Source organism: Cupressus sempervirens, chromosome 4 (assembly GCF_028749045.1).
Source record: "Cupressus sempervirens isolate cs-2001-9-10 chromosome 4, ASM2874904v1, whole genome shotgun sequence".
Classification (NCBI taxonomy): Eukaryota; Viridiplantae; Streptophyta; class Pinopsida; order Cupressales; family Cupressaceae; genus Cupressus; species Cupressus sempervirens.
The window spans coordinates 840,219,058-840,242,261 of record NC_143121.1 but is presented as its reverse complement, the minus strand read 5'-3'; the positions used below and the strand labels follow the sequence as shown (position 1 = coordinate 840,242,261).

General features: G+C 34.9%; 1 protein-coding gene across 5 annotated transcripts in view; it reads right to left on the bottom strand.

Annotated features, from left to right (window-relative positions):
• The window catches only part of HEMG2 (Flavin containing amine oxidoreductase family), a 346,786-nt gene that overhangs the window by 76,909 nt on the left and 246,673 nt on the right, over positions 1 to 23,204 (bottom strand). For all 5 annotated transcript variants that reach the window (XM_089827105.1, XM_089827106.1, XM_089827103.1 and 2 more), the window contains 2 exons: positions 15,555 to 15,591; positions 15,288 to 15,353 (listed from right to left, as the gene is read on the bottom strand). In XM_089827105.1, coding sequence (XP_089683231.1) covers positions 15,288 to 15,353; positions 15,555 to 15,591 — 103 coding nt within the window. The remainder of the gene's footprint in view (positions 1 to 15,287; positions 15,354 to 15,554; positions 15,592 to 23,204) is intronic.

Below are 23,204 nucleotides of genomic sequence, written 5' to 3'. Positions count from 1 at the left end.
GGTAAAGTTCTTCTAGGCATTCCAATGCTTTGGGAGTTAAAATATGAGAGGAGGAAATAGATAAGGGTTTTCAAACCCTAGCCACCATGGTTTCTTCACGGGTTTTGATCATTTTTTTTCCTTTATGGCATGGCTTTCATGCTGCTTGCCGTAAGCTTCATTTGGTTTCTTCATTCTGTGAATGCCATATCTGCTGGTATATTCAGACGCCATGAGGATTCTTCTTCATTTTGTGGCTCTTTTTGTTCATGTGTCGTGGCTTTCTTCCCTCCATTTTGGTGCTTTCCGTGAGCCATTACTACTATTTCATGGTCTTCCTGTTTGCTGATGGCATGAGTTCCATTGCTGCTGTGATTAACACAGGTTCTGATATCATGAGTGCTGATACTGGGTTGACTCTATAACTTGAGTGCTATACTGATTTCTTTATTTCTCTACTGGTTACTTTCTCCTTCATCCTGTGAACTCCTTGGATCTTTTTCATGCTTGCTGTGAGCTCCTTGATTTGTAGTCATGAGTTCCTCTTCCATTTTTTAATACTTATCTGCTGGTTGCCTTGAGGGTATATTTGATAGTTTTGTTGTTTTAGTATCAGACTAGTTTGATCCTCATTTTCTGCTATCTTTGAGGGTTTTCTGTAGTTGTTGTTTGCTCCCTTACTGGATTAGATCTGCAATTCCTTTAATATGGATTACATTACTTGTATTTTATAGTTGCTTACACAAAACCGTTCCTCTATTTTGGCTTGTTTTACTGTGATTTGGCTCAAAACCTCATTCTATGAACTACAACAAGATATGCATCACAAACAACTACAACAAGCTCTATATTCCGTAGGGTTTCCTCCTTTTGGGAAGCTTAGTACCCTTCACTAGCTCCCAATATTTTTATAATAGACCCATCCTCTGCTCTTTGATAGCCTGGACCCCTCCTATGTTGTCTTTTATGTAGTTACAAGGAGAGATTTTGCTGCATCGATTGATGCTTGATGAACCAGTTCTGATATTTCCAACAAATTATGATGCCTACTTAAATTCAAGGCTTGGTACACAACATTAGTTTCCTTAAATGTATCGACTTCTACTACAACAACATATTTTGCTACATTTGACCAGAAACAATTGTTCATTATATCTTTAATTGTAGTATTCTTTTGGTATCCCGTGCACACATATGTTGTTATCTTTCATTGTTTTGATTGTTAAAAATCATTGCTTTTTGAAAACTTCTCCCGTAGATACTCAATTTACTAGTATCTTGTAGCACCTTACACTTGAAACTCCGAAAATCATGTTTACCTTGAAGCTCTTGTTAATTGCATAATAACAAATTTGTAACTGATACTCCTTGTTTGAACAATCAGAACTGAATCTGAAAATTATTGATTCTACATTTTGATTTCAATTCGCAAAATAATGATTACAAAATAGTTATGCACAATATCTTTCTTGCTTGACTATAATAAATCCTAGTGTTTATCTGCTACTGAATCAACTCCCATGACCTCATGAATGAACATTTATTTGAGCATCTTCCTTGCTGGTTTAGCTTGTGGCTTTACTTAGTTTCATTACATATTCTGATCAGCAGATCTATATGGTTTAATATATTCTTTTTTCTGATTTTCTTTGTCATAAAATCTGAGATTTGACACATCTTTTACTTTTTATGCAATAAAGACATTCTTTTACAAATGTTTTCTTAACTTTGATTGGCTGATTTCTCTATTCTCTATCTGCTATTTTCCCTTAGCTTGTAGACTAAGAATTTCATATGCCCTACATGATTCAACTAAAAGGTTTCATACTTGTAATTTATGTTTGTCCCTTTGACAATCTCCTCGTGTCTTTAATCTTCTGCTATGATTCAACTAGAAGGTCCCATACTTGTAATTTATGTATGCCCACTCAACAGTTGCCCCACATCTTTGCCTCTACATTATTTGATCAGAAGGTTTCACGCTTGTAGTTTATGCGTGTCCCTTTGATAGTCTCCTTAGTCATTCAGTCTTGGCCTCTACAAATCTCAATTGAAAGGCTTCATGCGTGTAACTTATGCAAGATCCTTCAACAACCTCAAACTTCGTACCTGTATCTGCACATGAAACAAACTTATTAAACATACAACCTGCTTTGCTTTTAGATATCTTTCTTGCCTTCACATCTTTTAATTTAGTTATCTGAATAATTACGTTGTAGGAACACTAAGTAGTGTAGAGATAATCAGAATGGTTTCCACTGCTCAGTTCGTATGAACTGACTCTCCTCTTTTTTACGTTTTTGCAGGTCTATTCCCAGACGGAGATGAGGTCTCAAACCTTTTTCAACATTTAGGTCAACAATCCTTTTATTCAGGCAATGGAGGCCTTTCCCCTTATCTTTTCAGTACTTTTCTATTTATACAATGTGTTTATTTAGATATTATATTAGGAGTTGAGAATGCTTGTGTGGTATCTAAATGCATTGTATTAAGTACTGTTTAAAAGTTGAACACTTTGTACCTTATCAAAACAGTTCTGAAATATATTTCAGTAAAGTGTATTGTTTTGGTACTTGTATTGTATCTTGAACAAAAAATGATCAACTTCTCTTGTTTATTGAATTCTGTACTTTACATTCTGCATCCAAACCATTCTGTAATATATATGCTCAACAACTTAAAACACCTAGTGTAGTATATAGGCAAGTACAACATAGCAATTTAGGAAGTAAGCTAAATTGGTAATAGCAACTTCATCATGTCCCTCATCCCCAACTGGGGTAACAAACTCACCACCAACCACAATATGCCATTGAACAAGGTCTAGGGCTGGTGTCGACCGTATCCCTCCAACTCCATGGTAACCTCATCCAACTGTGACTCTGACTCTTGAAGGGCCAATTGAGCACACTAAAGAGAGTCCATAGTCACCTCAAGCTCCTGGGTGAACTCAACCACCTCCTCTTTCTCTAACAATGTCTCATAACAGGTTCTATCCCACTCCAGAAGGTAATAATTGTCAACAACTAACTGCGAATAGTTATTCTTTAACATTTTGACAGCCTCTCAAAGTGCATGAACCTTTGCTAGAGAAAGAGTACTATCATTGTGCTCATCAGACATACGAGCACCCCAACCATATGTGGTTAAAATCTGAAGAATCGCATCATAATGCTCAAAAGCTGAAGAAATGTCACTTTCACTCACCTTCAATTGACTGGTCACATAATGCCACTATAATCCCTACCTCCTATGCAAGCTCTATGTCTGACTAACTACACTGTGATAGGAAACTGAATTAGAATTGCCCATCACAATATCGCTCACTGCATGTGTGCTATCGACCTCGCACACATTTGCAATCGAGGTACAACTACTCAGTGCCTCAACCAACACCTCCCCCAAAGAGGCAAAAGCCCTCGCTGTATTGCACTCTGCACATGACTCTACTTCCTTCTCAACAGAAAGTTCCTGTAAATCCTTATCTTGGGACCTATCTAGAACCTCCTCGAAGTCATCACCCAATAACTAGCAAGAGGTATCATACCTAGTACAACTCATCACATCATCAAATGGATCATCAGATGTGTCCATACTATCTGCATCCACATCTCTTAATAAAGCCTCAATTGTTGACACTTGACTTCACACACATGACTTGATGTCAAGTTGTTAATTAATAATGCTAGAGCATGAACCCACATCTACTGTCCTGACTATAACACCCAAATCAAAAGCATCATAGCTAAGTGACTCCATACATGCATTTGTCCCACTTGAAGAAGCACCTACTTCCTGTTCTAGAGTAATAATACAAAAACTCACATACAAATCTCCAATAATAATCCCCTACTCGAGAGAGCCGAAAGTATCAGTGGTAACAACTGCATCAATTGTCTCTGCACTAATTGTAAGAACAACTCTAGGAGCCTCAACCTCTTGAAGCTCAGTACCACTATCGTCTGTTGTCATTGATAGAACCATATGTGTAATAACTTTGTTTGCTTATGCTTCTAGCAATACCACTTATTTAGACATTTGGCATTTCAACAAAAATTTCTCAGACAACCCAATTCTCATTGAATATATGGTATTTAATATTCCGAAACACAGTATTGGAAAATGCAACAATTGTTCACAAATTTAGTTAACTTATAGCCTTATACATTGCTCAAATAAATATCAAAGACAAGTATATAAATCTGCCACGTGAATTTGCACATTTAAATCTGTAACAACAAATGGCTCACATCAAATTCTGAATTTATTCATTAACTTAGTATGCTTCAGACAATTCCTGCTTGCAATCACATAAAGATTTTATCACCAGCAAAACCACAAACGTCCAGCCTTGAGAAATCCAAATCAGAAATAATTAGAAATTAGATATGTAAATTACCAAACTCTCCAAGATAGAATTGCCCTCTCGGCTATAGTCAATACAGTAAGAGAAGACACTTAATCGTTCCAACCAACAATCACTCCTTAGCCACAGAGAATATAGTAGAGAAGATTCAACTAATATCCCGAAATCTAATTAAATCACTATACTTCAGCAGTGATTCAAAACAATTCTTAGTAACTAAATCACAATATCTCAGCTGTGAATAAAAAACCACTTTTTAGCATAAAAACCCTTATACCTCAGCAAGGGCATCAAAATTCAGAACCTCAAAAAAAGACATAGGCAACAAAAGTAATTAAATATCCAAGCATGCTTTTCTCAACAAATGGGCTTGTATTTATAACCTCCAAATTCACTTTTGTTGCCAAAATGTAACTTCACTCAAGAAGCTCACCACACAACATTAATTAGAAGCTTCTTTCAGACTCTCTCACTTGACTTGGCTTAACTAATTAATAAAATGACACTTTCCAATGATAACTCAACTCTCAACTTAAATGAAATTATAAAGTTAAATATAACTTTATAATAAGCCATTTAATAATTAATAATAATTTGGCCACTAAAGATATAATAACTCCCAAAATGCTCATCATTTAGATATGTCGTCTGAAATAGGAGTCATACCTATTATTTCCCCATGTGACCAAATGCACTTTCCAAAAATAAAAAGGCTCCATCTCAATCAACACCAACTTACCACAAATTATAAGCACACAAAATTAAGCCCAAACGAAGTCTGATTTGAGCCAAATGAAGACCAACCTGCAGCTTATTGAAATGCGGCTATTCAATGAACTCCAACCTCTACCTGGATCCCAAATGAAGAAGTGCGTGACATCTCTGTAGACACTAAACCAACTGCAACCAAGCATCATCAGGAACAACCACATGTTCTACAGCCTCACACCCAAAACTTGTGCAAATGATGTAGAAGTCAGAATGTCACCTGAAGGGAACTCCATAGAAGATCTATCCATCCTCTTCTTCCCTGTATCCACCCACATGATATATATTAGACGGGAGTCCTGATCATCACCAATAATCACTGAAAAAGGTGTAGCTACAAGCGAACCATATGCACTCATGTTAACTGTATCAACAATAGGTGTTGCCACATCAAAATATGCAGACAAAGGAACAATACTAATTGCCACAACAGGAAACTGAACCGAATCTACTGTTGATGAAAACTCATAATCCTCAACATGTGCGCCATCATCAGAACACACATCAACAACTGCATGCATATTGCTAAATTCCTCCATAGATGGCTCAATCGGCATAGTAGTCGCCAACATCGATATGACTGTATCATCGCATGCTCCTACTCCCACTATCATCAAATCAACATCAAATGCATAATCCTGGGGACTCATGCCAGCAATTGCATCATCCAACTGTTTTACAATACCCTGTATCTCAAATTCTCCATCCCTAGGCAGAGAAGTATGTCTTCTGTAAGTATAATATCTACCTAGAATAAATCTCCTATCACCATCCATGTCACTATACTAAACACAAAATTAATTTGACAATATCAAAAGTAAGATCCGACCAAAATAATAACTGGGCCCAATTCTTGTAGGCTGGCAAGAAACCGCACTGATACCACTATAATAACTCTATTTCGTTATGCTTCTAGCAATACCACTTATTCAGAAATTTGATAGTTCAACAAATACTTCTTAGACAACCCAATTATCACTGAATTTATGGTATTTAATATTCCGAAACATGGTATTGGAAAATGCAACAATTGCTCACAAATTCAGTTAACTTATAGCCTTATATATTGCTCAAATAAATATCAAGGACTAGTATATAAATCTGCCATGTGAATTTGCACATTTAAATCTATAACAACAAATGGCTCACATCAAATTCTGAATTTATTCATCAACTTAATATGCTTCAGACAATTCTCACTTACAATCACATAAAGATTTTATCACCAGCAAAACTAGAAATGTCCAGCCTTGAGAAATCCAAATTAGAAATTACTAGAAGTCAGAGATGTAAATTATCAAACTCTCCAAGATAGAATTGCCCTCTCAGCCACAGTCAATACAGTAAGAGAAGAGACTAAATCATTCTAACCAACAATCACTCCTCAGCCACAAAGAATACAGTAGAGAAGATTCAACCAATGTCCCAAAATCTAATTAAATCACTATACATTAGCAATGATTTAAAACGATTCTTATAATCTAATTCACAATACTTTAGCTGTGAATTACAATCCACTTCTCAGCATAAAAACCCTTATACCTCAGCAAGGGCATCAAAATTCAGAACCTCAGAAAAAAGCCACAAAGGCAAAAACAAGAAAATAAATATTTAAGCATGCTTTTCTCAACAAATGGGCTTGTATTTATAACCTCCAAATTACCTTTTGTTGTCATAATGTAACTTCACTTTAGAAGCTTCACCACACAATATTAATTAGAAACTTCCTTTAGATTCTCTCACTTGACTTGGCTTAACTAATTAATAAATGACACTTTCCAATAATAACTCAAATCTCAACTTAAGTGAAATTATAAAGTTAAATTATAACTTTATAATAAGCCATATAATAATTAATAATAATTTGGCCACTAAATATATAATAACTTCCAAAATACTCATCATATAAATATGTCGTCTAAAATAGGAGTCATACCTATTATTTCTTTATGTGACCAAATGCACTTTCCAAAAATAGAAAAGGTCTATTTCAATTAACACCAATTTACCACAAATAGTAAGTACACAAAACTAAGCCCAAATGCACTCCGATTTGAGCCAAACGAAGACCACAACCTATAGCTTACTAAAATGTGGAGAAGAAAAGACCCTCCCAAGCCAAGCTACCATTTATCCACAATAATTAGCGAACGAGGATCACAAAAATAGGCTAATCCCTAAAACTCCAATGCTAGGAAAAATGGGGACATTACAACATATTCCTGTGAAATAAGTCCATCATCAACACAGTAGATAGGACTAGTAGGTGTCATACTAAATATAGGTACATCTGCATCATGGACACCTTTCGAGGAAAACTCAAGCCTCCCTCCTGCTGACCTTCTAAAGGAAGAAACCATATACCTCGCTGCCTTGTCAACCGTCTCAAGATCTGATAGTCTCTCCACTAGCCTTTGGTAAGGTTTACTAAGTCTTTCTATACTCTCTCCCAAGGCATTTATTTTCCTGCTATCTTCCTCATTACTGCACTAGGTCCCGAAATTACTAGGCCTCCTATACCTCTCCATTTGCTTGAAAAAGCTAGAGTGTTGGCCACTCCCGAAACAAAAATAGATCTGAAATAATAATAATAAATTCCTACCCCATAGGATGGCAGGAAACTGCTCTAATACCACTGTAATAACTCGGACTGGTTATAGCTCAACCAAACATCAATTTTGTTTTCTAATGAATAGTTTGACATTTCGTTGAACACTTGGCATGCAACTTTGCTTATAACTATATGTGATGTTTGGTATCTACTTGTTTTTTTTTTGAGAATATATGCTTTCGATATTTAGAAATGAAATAAAACCCAAATGTAGTACTGAAGATGTAATGAAAAATTCAGCAGATATAAATAACTCATGCTAACAAGCTCAATTCTTAGAACTGATCTACATTTATTAATTCCCAAATTCAGCATACGATGATTATTCAAATACAATGAGTTTGATTGGAACCTGATAAATGTGAATACCAAGCAGACAATCAATGATTTGCATAAACACAACCTCAAAAACTAGTAATACTATGACATTTGATCCCACCAAATTGAGTCTTTAATGCATGTACTTGACTAGAGAGGTAATGTCATAATAGTGAGAACCAACACCAAAAATGGTGCTTGAATTCTATGAGAAGAATTGTCCAGCTCCAACACCCAATGATCAGCCCGATATAGGCCTTGAATGTGGCTCAATGCTCTAGGTAGCAAGAAATCAGTTAGGTAGAAAAAAAGCCAATTATGTCAAAGAATTTAATCCCACATGCGAACATGATGACAAAGAATATTTAGGAGTAGAGATCAAAGAAAAGGCAAGAATCCTAATCACTCAATTGAGATCTGGTTCCCACTATTTGAGATGTGAAACCGGTAGATGGAAGGTCCTTAAGGAAGAGTGGGAGGACAAAATTTGTATATTTTGCAACGAGGGTGTGGTGGAAACAGAGTGGCACTATCTGGAGATTGTATGGCATACTAAGACATTCACAACCAACACAAAGAAACGTTAAAAGTGAACAACATAAAAGACTTTTTCGAAGGACTGAGACTCCTGAAGGAGGCCATCTTACTTATGCAGATTCACAACAAAAGAGATAGGCTGGAGAAATTGCATCAAACTGAATAGGAGTTCTATGCGGGTCCCTTAGGCTTATGGCCTTGTGGACGTCATTAAAAATCTTTCATTCATTCATTTTCAAGAAAACATGCCAATCACAAAAAATGTTGGTGCGAAAACAAGCAGGCTGATAGGACAAATTTATCTCTCAATATGCAGATTATTCTTCTTAGATAATCGCCCAAACTAACAGCCACATAGATGCCCAAACAAGAGGTTTTAATGGCACTCACACAGCCACCAATTCACACCAATTTGCAGCAAATATCTCTCCAAAATTGCCACCAAATCAGATGCCCAATAACAGCTATAAGCAGATGCACAAACCCTTAATTAAACAAGCTGCCATTGTATGAATATCATAGTAGGAAAACAACTCAAGCTGAAATGAGTTTACGGCCTTCTATTCATAGGAACAACAGTCAATAGGTTGCAACAAATTCACAAATCTAATCTCCAGATGGTCGCCCAAATCATATTAAGCAACCAAACACAATCCATTATATTTTCAGCAGTGAATTGAAAAATCAATTTAAACTCCAAACCCATAGTAATAAATTGTTTCTCAAGCCACAAAAGAAAGACAGTATGAGAAGATAATAATAATGCTAAAAAATAATTCACAATACCTCAACTGTGAATTACCAGGCACTTCTCAATTCCAAACCCTTATACTTCAGCAATGGCAAAGAGATCCGTAAACTCAGAAATTCTTAATCAACAACAAAAGAAAATAATCAATTGGATGCTTTTCCCATCAAATGGGCTCATATTTATAATCTCCAAATCGCACAAAGTTTTCTAAATACAACTTCATTTAAGAAGCTTCCTCAACACAACATTAAAATATAACATAATGCCATATAATATAATAATTAATTACTTTTGGTTCACAAAAACAACATTTTCCACCATAAGATAATATTCTGACACACAAGGCCATAGTTTCTTGTGCCCATGATCTAAAACTTTTCATCCCTATTCCAATGAGATGTGATACTAAGGTGACCAACATACAACATTAACAAAAATGTAATGTCCCCATTTTTAGAAGGTTCTTGTAGTTGACTAGGTCAATTCACCATCGCAACCCTTGTGAGATGATAGTAGGATTTGAGGATCTCAATTGTGTGGTTATAGGCTTTCCAACAATCTATGGTGTGTTTTGGCTCTGTCTCAGGGACTTACTATTTATAGTAAGTCAATCTATTGGTTTTGATGTGCTCAATTGAGTCAGATGAGTTGGAGGATGCTCTTAGTTTTTATTCCGAGCTTCCCGTTTGGGCTCCAAGAATCTTGGAGAGAGCGTCTATTTATAGTAAGTCACCCTATCAAGTTCATTCATCGTCTTTCATCATCAGGATCACTTTGGTGTTGTCAGGTTTCAATTTTTATGCTTCTTCAGTTGTTTTCACAAGACAGGTGAATTATTATTATTATTCATCTAAATACGCTAAGGTTGCTATTTTTGTTGATGTTGTTGGTTGGTCACCTCAGTAGCATAGCTTGTTGGAACCGGGATGAAAAGTTTTAAATCATGGGAATAAGAAACAGTGGCCTTACATGTCAGAATTTGAAGTTATGGTGGAAAAGGTCATTTTTGAAGCCAAAAACAATTAATAAATTAGTTTATAATGACACTTTATTATGTTTTAATGTTGTGTGTGGGAAGCTTCTTAAGTGAAGTTCATTTGGGAAACTTTGTGCCATTTGGAGATTATAATATGAGCCCATTTGATGAGTAAAGCATTTGATTGATTATTTTCTTTTGTTGCCTACGAAGAGTTTCTGAGTTTGTGGATTTCTTTGCCCTTGCTGAAGTATAAGGGTTTGGAATTAAGAAGTGCCTGGTAATTCACAGCTGAGGTATTGTGAATTAGTTCTAAGAATTGTCTGAATTAAATTATCGTATTTCCCAACTGTTATTACAGTACTTGGAAATTTCATTGTGACTGGAGAACTTGTGATTTGGAACGCCATTATCGTCTACTGCTTGGCATGGTTATAAGAGGAATGTACTGTGGCTGCTGAAGCTATATTTGACAGTGATTTCAGACTTTGTGGAAGGCTGCAATCAGTTATTGGAGGGCAGCAATCAGATTTTAGAGCACCTCCGATTGTTTTGAGAGGTGGTTGGGTATCATTGGAGGTTGTCGTCCCTTTCCTAAGACAACATTAGGCATCAATGCAGGCCTGGAACAAACAATTAGAGACCTGCAATCATTAATTAGTTGCTTGTGAACTCAATTTGGGGACTGTGTTTCATGTGGGGAGCTCATACTTACTGTTACAATCAGCATTGAAGAATGTTGGAGTAATCATAGGTTCCGCACTATGTAATTTTAAATGTCCATTGAGTTCATATAAATAATGTTGCAATAGCATTTTGATTTCAGAACTGGTTGATTAGTGAATTGTTAAAATTTAGCATTGTCTTTTCTTTACCATTATTTATATTCAAACATTCAAAACAAGGAATGTCTCATTAACACTATAGCTCAAAGGGAGTTGGCATAGAGTGGGAATGTTTTCCAAGTGTTTGACAAATTGCCAAACTATTAATTTAGTAAAAGAAATTGGTGTTATAAAGTTATAGGGCAAAGGTTTATTACAGAAAATAACAACCTCAGCATATTTAGATGAATAATAATGGTAATTCACCCATCTTCCGAAAACAACTGAATAAACATCAGAATCGAAATCAGACAACACCAAAGTGATTGTGATGAAGGAAGATGATGAATGAACCTGGTGGGGTTGACTTACTATAAATAGACGCTCCCTTGCAAGATTCTTTGAACCCAAACCAAAAGCTAGAAATAAAAACCGAGAGCATTACTCAACTCTTCTAATTCAACTGAGCCCATTGGACCAACAATTTGACTTACTTTAAATAGTAAGTCCTTCAAACGGAGTCAAAAGATACTATGGGTTGCTGGAAAGCCTATAACCCCACAACTGAGACCCTCAAATCCCATTGTCATCTCACGAGGATCACAATGGTGAACTAACCAAGCCAACTGCAGAGACTTGCTAAAAATGGGGACATTACAAATACCTCAACTTGTATTCCACATCCCACTGCCAAATCTTCATTGATGACATTAAAATTTTCTATACTATCAACCAAACAAATCACCATTTGTCCCATCATCACTTTATAAATGGAGTATATTTTACACCCCTCTATAAGATGCTATTTCTGCATATTATCCAATTCTAGTCTAAGATACGATTCCTATCACCCTCGCTTATAGTTTTCATCTTTCCAACTTGCCATCTAGCTCAAATCTATGTAATGAAATCCTTATAGTCTTCACACATGTGTGCACCATGTATACGTTTGCGCGATGCAATCTTGTCCACGAATCTACAGACATGTAGAGGACTATTTGAACATTACAAACCTACCACTCTATGGTTGTAATGCCCATGATGATGGATTTTTTGGACAAGAGTCCATCTAGGTTGTTCAAAAACCCTCATTTGCATGCAATAGCTCTTTCTACAATCTCATTCTTGCTTCTTCCTTTTTCATTCTTGCACTGTTCAGTGTCTTGGGTTCTTCCCACAGCCATCTATAACCATTTTGCACTCCCATATTCACTTTTGTTGCAGGTTTCCACCATTAGCAATCTTTCCAAGCTCTCATATTTAACTACATGTCATGCAATCAAACTCTTTGCTTGCCTTTATGGAGTTCGCTCTCCATATCTTGGGTCTTTTGGGCATTATTGTCTTCATCTTATTGTTTCTATTTAATATTATCATTATTTTTATCTCCATTTCGGTTATCTACCACTAATCTTACCATGTCTAAACACTGTCCGTGGAGATGGAAACACCAAAGCGGGGATTTGACTAAACTGAACACTTGAATGACCACAACCATTTTCCTCTTTATGTTTGTGCAGAATTTTGTAGTGAGTTCATGGGTTCAAAAACTTCATGATTCACTTGTACCAACATGCCTAGGATCAACATTGGGATTGCTTGAGGGCATGCAATTCTTGAAAGGGAAGATTGTCACATCCCCTATTTAGGCTAGACCTATTCTATGTTGCAATCAACTCTGATGCTTCTTGGGAGTTAATTGTCACACAAGGGGGCCCAATTAAAGAGGCGCACTTGTACACTACTTTAATTTAAGTTAGACATAATTTTATAATTTGAATTTGGGTGCCCACTTTTGGGACTGTCTCTTTGAGATTTAGGACCTATCATTTCCTATTTAGGCAAGCTACTTTGTTATTCATGGTCGTCAATTTGGAGTTCATCTATTTTTATGTTTTCAATTCCCACTAAGGAGTTAGACTTGGAGAGCAATTTAATAGGTGATATATCCTCTCTCGTCTACTAGTTACTCCAATAAGGTGAAGTCATTTTGGTGATCTTATTAGACTAACTAGAAAATTCATTGTAGTTGAAGATGAGATTCATCAGCTAGTTACAGCATTACAAATCACAATCTCCCTATCAGCAATTATCACAAGATCAGAACATCTACGTCTTGGTAGACCATCTAATCTTAGTTTCAATCTTGAGCCAGCACCTCTAGATTGTGGGAAGACAGTTGGATTTCCAAGGATGACATCATAGATAAATCTGCACATCATAGAGTAATTGGATTCAAGTGGATTATCCGTCTCTACAGAGGTTTCAGAAAATCATATGTATGACATGGTTATAACACTAGCGATCAAGCCTCATTATATTCTCAGGAGTCACAGCATACACAGAGCTATATATATCGCTCAATCAGAATTCAACAACTGATTAATATTGCTGCGTTTCAACCAGTGTTACGGGACTCGCCGAGTCATGCCAGGACTCTGCGAGTCTGAGGCAGAGTCCATGTTTCCGAGGCAATCTGCCTTTGGACTCGGACTCGGCCAAGTCCTGGCAGAGTCCACGTGGACTCGCCGAGTCCAAGGGCTGCCGAGTCCTGGGCAAGTCCAGAACCCAGGACTCTGATTTTTTTATTTTTTTATTATTTTTTAAAAAAAAAATTAAATTTTTTTTTATTTTTAAAATTTAAAAGATAGAGATTTTTTTTACAATGTATATGAATTCTGAAAATGATTTGGCATGTCAAGAATCTATTAAGGATTGAATCTTAAATCTTAAATCTTCAACTTTATATTATGTTATTCAATTTTTTCCTTCAAAAGTTCATTATTATACTTGTATGATTTTCCGAGTCCTTGCCGTGTCCTGGCTGAGTCCGGTCGCCGAGTCCGAGTCCGAGTTGGATTTTGACTTTCCGAGTCAGAGGCGAGTCCGAGTCTCATAACACTGGTTTCAACAGACATCAAGGTGTCCATATTCCCTACTTCATCTGAGACATGGTGGACATAAGAATAATTGTTCAAGCAAGATAAGAGCAACCCAAGCTCTGGCTTCCATTGGTGTTTACTATATTATATTAATTGGCAATCCCAGTCAAAAGGATTATTGAATCAATGATAACCAGCCTTGGGCGAGACTATGCAATCAATTCAGTAGTTCAGTGATACTAACCAGAGGCTATCCAATATCCTCAGGCAATATTATTGGTGGTGTTTCCAGTAATTGTGCAGTGACTGGAAATAGTGGATTCTACCTCAGGACTGGATCAAGATACTTAGGAATCCATTCATCATCTGAAATCATTGCCATCAAAATTGTCTCATATCAGACTTGATATCAGCAGTGCTATACACATCAAGGTGACTCCTTCAATCCACAGCAATTACACAGATCCATTCTGAGATTTTATATCGCTTTATAGCAGAGATCATTAAATTTCTGTGTATCATGTGTATCTGCACGTACCAATGTTGATAAAATCGTAAAAGGACTTATCACACTATATTTGATGTTTCATTGACTGGAACTGATCTTTGAATTCTGCTAATAGTTGTCTGTCACCGTATTTTGTGTCTATTCTCTGCTTGGTACATTACAATGTGTCTAAACATGTTATTGATTTCTAGTGCTAGTTATTCAGTGTCTTGGAGTTCTGATGTCTGATTCACAAAACATCCTTCAATGTACCTCGTCCATTTGGATTAATGATTTCAATAAAATGGTAAATGTTTAAAACCAAATGAATATATACCCAACTTCTCAGCAAATAGATAAAGCTTGAACCTCAAGAATTTGGTTGATATTTGATTGAAAGTGATATTAATAAATACTAGCCCAGTAAATGACATTTTCAAGACAACTTCCGAAAGTTTCAGTTATTGACTAGACTGAAAATATTTCTTTTCTGATATTGCACATCAAAAAAATTCTAAAAGCTTGAAGAAAAAGAAAAGATAAAGCCCACTTGATTAATCATTAAAGTGATCAACTTCCAATAAATAACCCTAGCATGCTGAGCCTATCATCGTTAAATTCATTGCAAGAAATAATAATTGTAAATTTCCCTGGTTTGCTTAGCAGTCTCTGGGGCAGACTAGCTACAGCACTAGTAAGGAAATCAATGCATTTTAAACACAATGAAACAGAAACAGAGAAAAAATATAAATGCTTTTCTGTACTGCTTGAAAGAAGACAGCACTTACTGATACAGATTCGGTATCTGCTCCAGTAGTGCCCGCAACAAAGGGATCAAGTAAGTAGTCTACAATCTATCATAAAAATCAACACAGCAGAAAACAATTACTTATGGCAATCAGTGGATCTTTTCCAGCATATTATAGCTTTCACTTCAAACCAATAATCTTTCAAATGAGTTGAACCAACTCGTTTAGCTTAAGCTACAACATAACAAGCATTGCACTATTATCCATCACAAGAAAAGAGCAAAGCTTGATAAAAAATTAATATACCTCCTCACCAAAGTGACGCTTAAAAAAGTTTCCAACACTGTAATTACAATTTAATGTAACAATTCATCAGTATAGTTGCAAAAAAATGTTATAAATGTTCTCACATTTGTGGAAATATTTTTCAGCACTTTTCTTTCCAAGAAGCAGTTGCTGCTGTTGGTGGTCAGCTTTCAAATTTTTTAAGTATTTTTGATAAAAGAGAAGTTTATATCAGAAGACAAAACATTTTACAAAATCCTTTGTCCTTTAAAAGAAAGAACCTAACAAATATAGACATGTCATGATACATCAAACTCCAATCGTGTTAGCATTTTAATTCACACCTCTCATTGGGAAACAAAATTGAAGAAATGTGCAGTAGAACCGCTTTTCAAATTAGAAGGGAAAGTTATGTGTAAAATGAAAATTAATTTACTATGAACAATGTGATTTACTTTCATGCTAAAGAAAATTGTCTTTTGAGATACACGTAGAGCAAAAGCTGACATGCTCGCCCATCAAGCAAATGGTTTTTATATATTTTGACTAAGAATACAACCTATGACTACACACTTGTGTTGTTTAGCAGTAGCTGATAAGGTTAAAACATGTATATGGCATATTGAAATCTAAAAAATGACAGTTGCATTCAAAATAGAACTATATACGTACTACAGTACAAAGTTTTTTATGATTACTAAGTTTTAGCTCACCAAAGTACAATTATACAGGGTGAAACACATTAATAGTAATTGAGAAGCAAAAAAGGCATACTAAATACTATTAACAAATAACCAATTCTAGAGATAACAATCATGAATATTCAGTGAAGGGCAATTTGAAGAAGAAGTTGGCATAGGAATTACTATTAACAAACTATATCAAATAGCACTTAATATTAAGGTTACAAATGATTGCATGAATACGATAAAGATTCACGGCTACTTCTCCTACAGCTATGACTGCTTGCACGGCATGTAAAGATTACTACAAGATATGCTTGGACTAAAGCATACACCTTTCAATTAAATTGATAACTAAAATTATTAGAAATTATCACATTAAAACTCACATCCCTTGCAAGTGAAGAGATCTCTAAATAGGCAATTATTATTAACATTACTGTTACTCTTGGGGGGGCATTTATAATTGTACCTGATTGTACTTGGCTTGGTCAGTTCATTACCGTGCATGTAGATTCTCACAGTGAAGTGGTCTTTTAAGGGTCTTATTTTCTCATATTTTTGGAGGGGACATATGCTGGTCTTGAAAAAGAATGGTCTTTTGGAGGTTCTGTAAAAGGGTATTTGTGAAACTCAACAGGAATCAATTGGTGGCTTCAATCTGTTTATTTGGAGTGGGAGTGGGAGTGGGGAAGCTTTCTCTTTCAGCTGTTTGATCTTCTAAATTTTGCCCCGTAGTTTGAGGTACAAGGATTAATTCTCTTCTGTTTGGTTTTCTGTATTTTCATGTATCGTTATCTATATTGATGAAATCTTATCTCTGTGGATAAAAATTTATTGATTTCTTCTTGTGTTGCCCTTGTCTGTATCTTTTTATTTATGCACTTCTCTGAAGATAGGCACTTCCTTAATGCCATTATCTATTGCGGGTTTTGTTCCTTTAACTCACCAATTATCCATCTTTGCTACAAAGTCTAGGAAGTCAATTTGTTGCTTGTATATGTTTTTATTCCTGCTAGTTCCTCCTAGGATTACTTTCTTGGTTCATAGTGTTGATAGGAGCTACTGATAGCACCCAAGATTTACTCCTAGTTTTAGTTTAATCTTTGATGTTTATTCCCCCCCATCACTATTCTCTGCTAATTTTAAGTGTAAATATTTTGGGGAGCTTCAGGTGGCACATATCATTTTCTTAATCTGGCTAGGATTCTCAATTTTAATTCTAAGATAGCTAAGATCCTTTCATGGTTCTTTTTTTCCCTTTTGGACATGTATAAACTTGCGTGTCAGAGCTCTTGATAATGTTGGGTTGAGAGGTATGATATGTTTTGAATGTGTTATTTCTCAAGGGAAGGCATGCCAAAGTTTTCATCTTCCATTATTACGAAATCTACAAGAGGGGGGGTGGGGGGCGATGATGGCTCTATTCTATTTATCTCTGCTACATCTTTCCTTGGTTCACTCTCTTTCTTGCAGGATAGCTACTATCACTTCATCTCCCTGCATTTCTTGGCGATTTGTTCCTTTGTGCAAATAATATAGGTGGATATGTGCATTTTTAGCATTGGGGGGCTTCGTTCTCTATTGACGTATTTGGAGGGTAGAGTGAAAGAGAGGGAACCTTCATGAGTAGGTTTAAGTGGAAAGTACAGCTTAGAAAAGCTTGTAGCTGCAAAGAAAATTAATGGCATACCCAAAGTGTTAGCTAAAACAGAGACTTTTATGGAGGTCAGTGGAAAATCGGCAAGCAGTTCTACTCAAAGTTAACCTTGCAACTTTTCCATAAGGCATGCTTTAAATATTGGTTATATTTTATTTTGTTAAGCAATAAGAGTGGTGTTTTAAAATTGTTAATTCTCACATGATCTCTCTTACAAAGATAAAGGCATTTTGTATTTTCTTTCACAAACATTAGTGTATCATTTAACTATATAAGGTTCTTTGTCTTACTACATCTGTGATTTGTTTTATTGTTTTTAACTCTGTTTGTATCCTAATGTTGTCTCTTTTTTTTGTTTGTGATGTTGTACTATTATTTAATAAAAGATGTTAGGCAAGAAGAGGTTAGGCGAAATTAAAACCTACAAAGCTTAGTGGCATTGATGTAGTTGATCCCCTATGTTTTATCATGCTAGGTGGGTTGGGCTAAATGGTAGTGGTTGTTAATGTATTTGAGTTTCTTTGGTGCTTGGCTATTCTTCTTTTTGCAAACTGAAGGTGTTTTCTTAATTATTTCTAAGGTTTTAGGGCTTCTTCATGCAACCTTATTGAGTATCTGATATAGGATGATCCATAATTGGTTTACTTGCATAGTTGACTGTTGAGCGTAAGAATCCCTTAGGGCTTTGTTGAATTTTGGATTTCTTCCATATCATTACAAGAAATACTGATTTACCATGCATGCCAACTACGCTAAGAGTAGTAATTAGTGTGAAGGTTTTTGTATCTTTTTCAAGTTAAAATTTCAGTTGGGAAGTAGTTTTTTATTAAGGGAAGTCATTGTAATGTCCCCTTTCTCAAATAGGATTTAATAATGAATAAATAATCAAGTAATATAATTTATTTAATAAATAATAGTAAAGAAAATTTTCATTGATAAATAACAATATTAAATGTGAAGATAATTAAATGAATAATATAAAATATATAATATAAGTAAATGAATAATATTTAAAATGTGAAATAAAACAAAATAAGTAAATTAAGCAATAATGTTAAGTTAATGAAGGGTCAAGAGGCATGAAGAAAAGTTGTGACTCCCTTAAACATTAGAAATAAAAAAAGAGAAGAGAACTTCATTTGGGAAGAGGGAGAAAAACAAAGGAAAAAGAGTATAGGAATTAATAAAGGATATAAAATCTGAAAGGTTGTGACTCTTCTAAAGGGGCAACAATAATGAAAAATTATGACTCTTTCGAAGGGAAACAATGTTGAAGGGTTGTGACTACTTTATAGGGTGATCATTATGAAATGCTGTCTCTTCCAAAGGGAAACAATAATGAAGTTTTGTGACTCTTTAGAGCAATAGTAATTATGCAAAGATTGTGACCATTGCAAATGGCGCACATGATGAAGAGGTGTACCACTTCTCCACCTTGGAAGATATAAAGAGAGAATGTTTCATTTGTGAGACAAGAAGGCGAGAGAAATTTGGGGAATAATATGTTACTCACGAAGGCAATAATGAAAAGTGACAACTTAATTCTAATGAAAGGTAGTGACCTTTTCAATAGAGGAGATTTCATTCCAAGACAGAAAGAGGAACAATAATAAAAGATTATTAATCAAATTTTTGAGAGCAAAGCCATAGTAAACAGTGATTGTGAAAGGGGCATTATACTAATAATGTTAGAAGGTAATGGATAAGATAGGGAATACTTCATCATCTCCTAAAACTGTGTTCTAAATAATTGATAAGTTGAGAAGTTGAAGATACCTTACTAGAGTCCTAGTTATGAAGTGTTCTCTTCGACAATCTTTTGTCGCTTATGAATGCATCTTGTGATTTCTCCATGGTTCAAGCAACTTCAAGTTATTTTGACCATCTTAAATAAATGTGAGTGAAAGGAATCTATAATATTTATTAAAATGATTTATGTAACTAAAGCAAAGATTGTGCTTATATTCTCATTTATATGCTATATGTATTTTTGGTGTGTTTTTATAGTTAAGAAAAGATCTTTGCTTATGTTTTTTTATGTGTTACATGCACCCATGATTCAAGATGCATTATGCATAATGTGAGAAATCCTTGCAATATTACTCCATATATTAAACATGGAAGTCATTGTTATAAGGAATTTTTTTGTAGTCCACAATAATGTTACATTAAAGATCTATTGTGAAGGTATCCTATAGCACAATTCCATTAATCCTCTCAGTTTTACTTGTTTAGACTTATTTGAGCTGGGTTGTGTATCTTTCATGTCACGAAAGATTCTACAGAAGTTTAACAAATTCATAGTAGGGAGGACACACTCTCCTACAATATTCTAACCCCCTTTTGTTTTGTGCAATACATGTATTTGGAGCTCCTATCAATAAGGTCTTCATGTTAGCATATTATGTTTTCTTTATCAACTATGTGGTCTAATGCATTTATATTGAAAACTTATGTTAGTCAACTAATGTGTTACATCCCAAATTTTACCCTAATTTTTAATTTGATCATAACTGTTGGTTTAACGAACTATTTCTTTTCCTGATCATGTGAAACGAGTTAGTTAATTATAAACGTTGTGTCAACTGTTAACAACTTATTTCTCTTCTTGATCATGTGAAACGAGTTAGTTATTTATATACGTTGTACCAATTGATAACGAATTATTTCTTTCATGATCACGTGAAATAAGTTAGTTACTATAGACGTTGGTGAAATAACTAGTAACCTATAACTGTTATTAGATGATTTGCAGTTGTATGATTTGAATTAACGACCAATATATTTTTTAATTAATGTGTTGGCAAGAATGTTTTGCTTGAGTGATTGCAGGAGAAGACTGAAGAGAGGGAAGCATTGCTAAACGGGATCATCAAAATGGGATGGTTGTTTGGTTCAGTCATCAAGATCGGCAGGTATGACCTAAGATTCCCTTGGAAAGGATACGACGACTTGACCATAGGTTACATTATGGGACCGCATGAGCTATTAGGAAAACAATATAATTAAAACATAAAGTAATATAAATTAAAATATAATTCATACCTTAGAGATTAATATTAAATCTTCTTATTTTATCATTATTATAAACACATAAATATAAAAATGAAATGGCACCAATAAATTATAGTAATATAATCTAATGATGTCACTTCATCAATATACATACGTGAATGTATATTAGAGCATATAATAATAATAAAATAAAAATTTGAACTCTTCAACTCCTTATTTCTTTTCCCTCTTTATTTCTCTCCCTTTTAAATTCGAATTTATCATGTATTCGAATGGTCTTCTTGATAACCGATGGGAGCTGAGGAGACTCAGCAAATCTTTATAGCAAGTCATGAATCAACCCAACAGTATGTACCTTTCTCCATGTTGCTATGAATTCATTCGAGCCGTGAGTCTCTTTCTTAGTCGAAACTTCCATTTTCGTCTGCACTGATATCATTTTGTTTCTCCTGTTCCACCAACACTTGCATACCAAGTCTCAGAGCTAGCAGGTAAAGCAACTCGTCAAAAGGGGGTTTTGGCCAAGGATGGAGAAGACCGACCGCAATCTAAACTCAAGTCATGATTAAACGCCAACGTAATTCATAGAAATTCCTTCCTTATTGTGCATGTGCCCGACTGTAGTCGGCTATAAGAAATGACATATGCATTTTTGATTCAAAGTTCTTCTTTATCTGATTGTTGTCATATACATATTGATAGAGCTGAAAATTAATGCAAAAAGGTTTTCATAATCATAATCTTTTCTTTCCTAATTTGAATGATTAAACCATAGCCGACTATACATTAATAGGTTGAGACTAGATTATAATACCTTGTTGTTGGTTTCCGATTTAATAAAGAGTTCATTGTAGATCTTCATCAAATATCCTTATCATAACTGTAACAAACTTGAATGTATGAATGAACCAACATCAACGACCATGTATTTATAATCATAATATTTATTGATCCACCAACACTGATAAATTCACCGACAAGATGCCAGAGAATGGTGAAGAGGTGTAAATGATATCAGAATGTTCATAATCTTACAAACACCAAGGAATTCATTAGCAAAGAAGCCATGGAATGGTGAAGAGGTGTAATGATAATAGAACAATCATAATCTTTAGGCACCTAGGATTGACCACCAAAGAAGCCATGAAAGGTAAAGAGGTGGAGTTAATTTGCAAGAACCGAGAATGAAATCAGAAATGAATAACTATGTAATGAACATACTTAATAGCTCATGCAAGTCCCGATGATGAAATCTGTTGGCAAGTCGAGTGGTGGTAATTGGATTTACGAACCCAAATTGAAATCCTTGGCCAAGGTAGTTATAGGCATATGTTGCCAATCATGAGATCATTTTGTTTGTCCATAGACATCAGTTATACAGATATAACTAATGGGGCACTCAAACCACTAGGTAGCTCGGATGGCTGGACTTAAGAACATCCCAAGCCCGATCCTGAGGTAGGGAGGGCCGTTCTATTAAGTTAGGATGGGTGGAGATAAGTATGGTCCGAGGTTGCGAGGTTAAGCCTATGTCAATGCTTCTTCTCTCACCAATGTTGAGGCTTGATCAACAAGATAAAGGGATTCCTCCGTTATTTTAGTATGTTTCTATTGCACTTTACCTTTAATCCTTAGAAAAATAATTAGATAGTTTAGTTTTCTAATAGCATAATTTGAATGGATATATATGTCAGTTATTATTGAAGATTATCTTTACTTTTCTTTTAGCTGAATGTGTTAACTGTTAGAAATGTTTTAAATGTTAGCAATGTATTTATTTATCTCGTTATATCAGCTGAATATGAATTACAGTTAGAGTAGAAAACAATTACTTTATCATAGTTAATGGAAGACATTGTCATGCGAAATGGAATTAGATACTTATTATATAAGATAATTAGGAGTTTTAAATTGGTTATGAAAAATTGTTTGTTACACAATGACTCACATAAAATCTCTTTCATTTTTAAAATTCAGTTTTTGTCGATCAAAATTCTTCACAGTTTGTTTGTCATTGGTTTTCGAAGTCATTAGTAATCTTGATGTAATAATTTTTTGTGATATATTGTTAGTGCATTCAACAATGTGGTCAATATTCCTCTTTTTTGTAGACCTGTTTCCTATTCGACATGTTGGTTGAATTCGTGTGCCATTTTCATGTTATTTATATTTGTTTGTCAATATGTAGATTTGACTATGCTGACAGACTTCTTTGTCTTTTCTATATTGTTCCCGTGGCATCTTTTTGTCGGGACTTCAATATCTACAATTGAATTATAATCTTGTACGCTAGAAGTGCAATAACTATGGGCA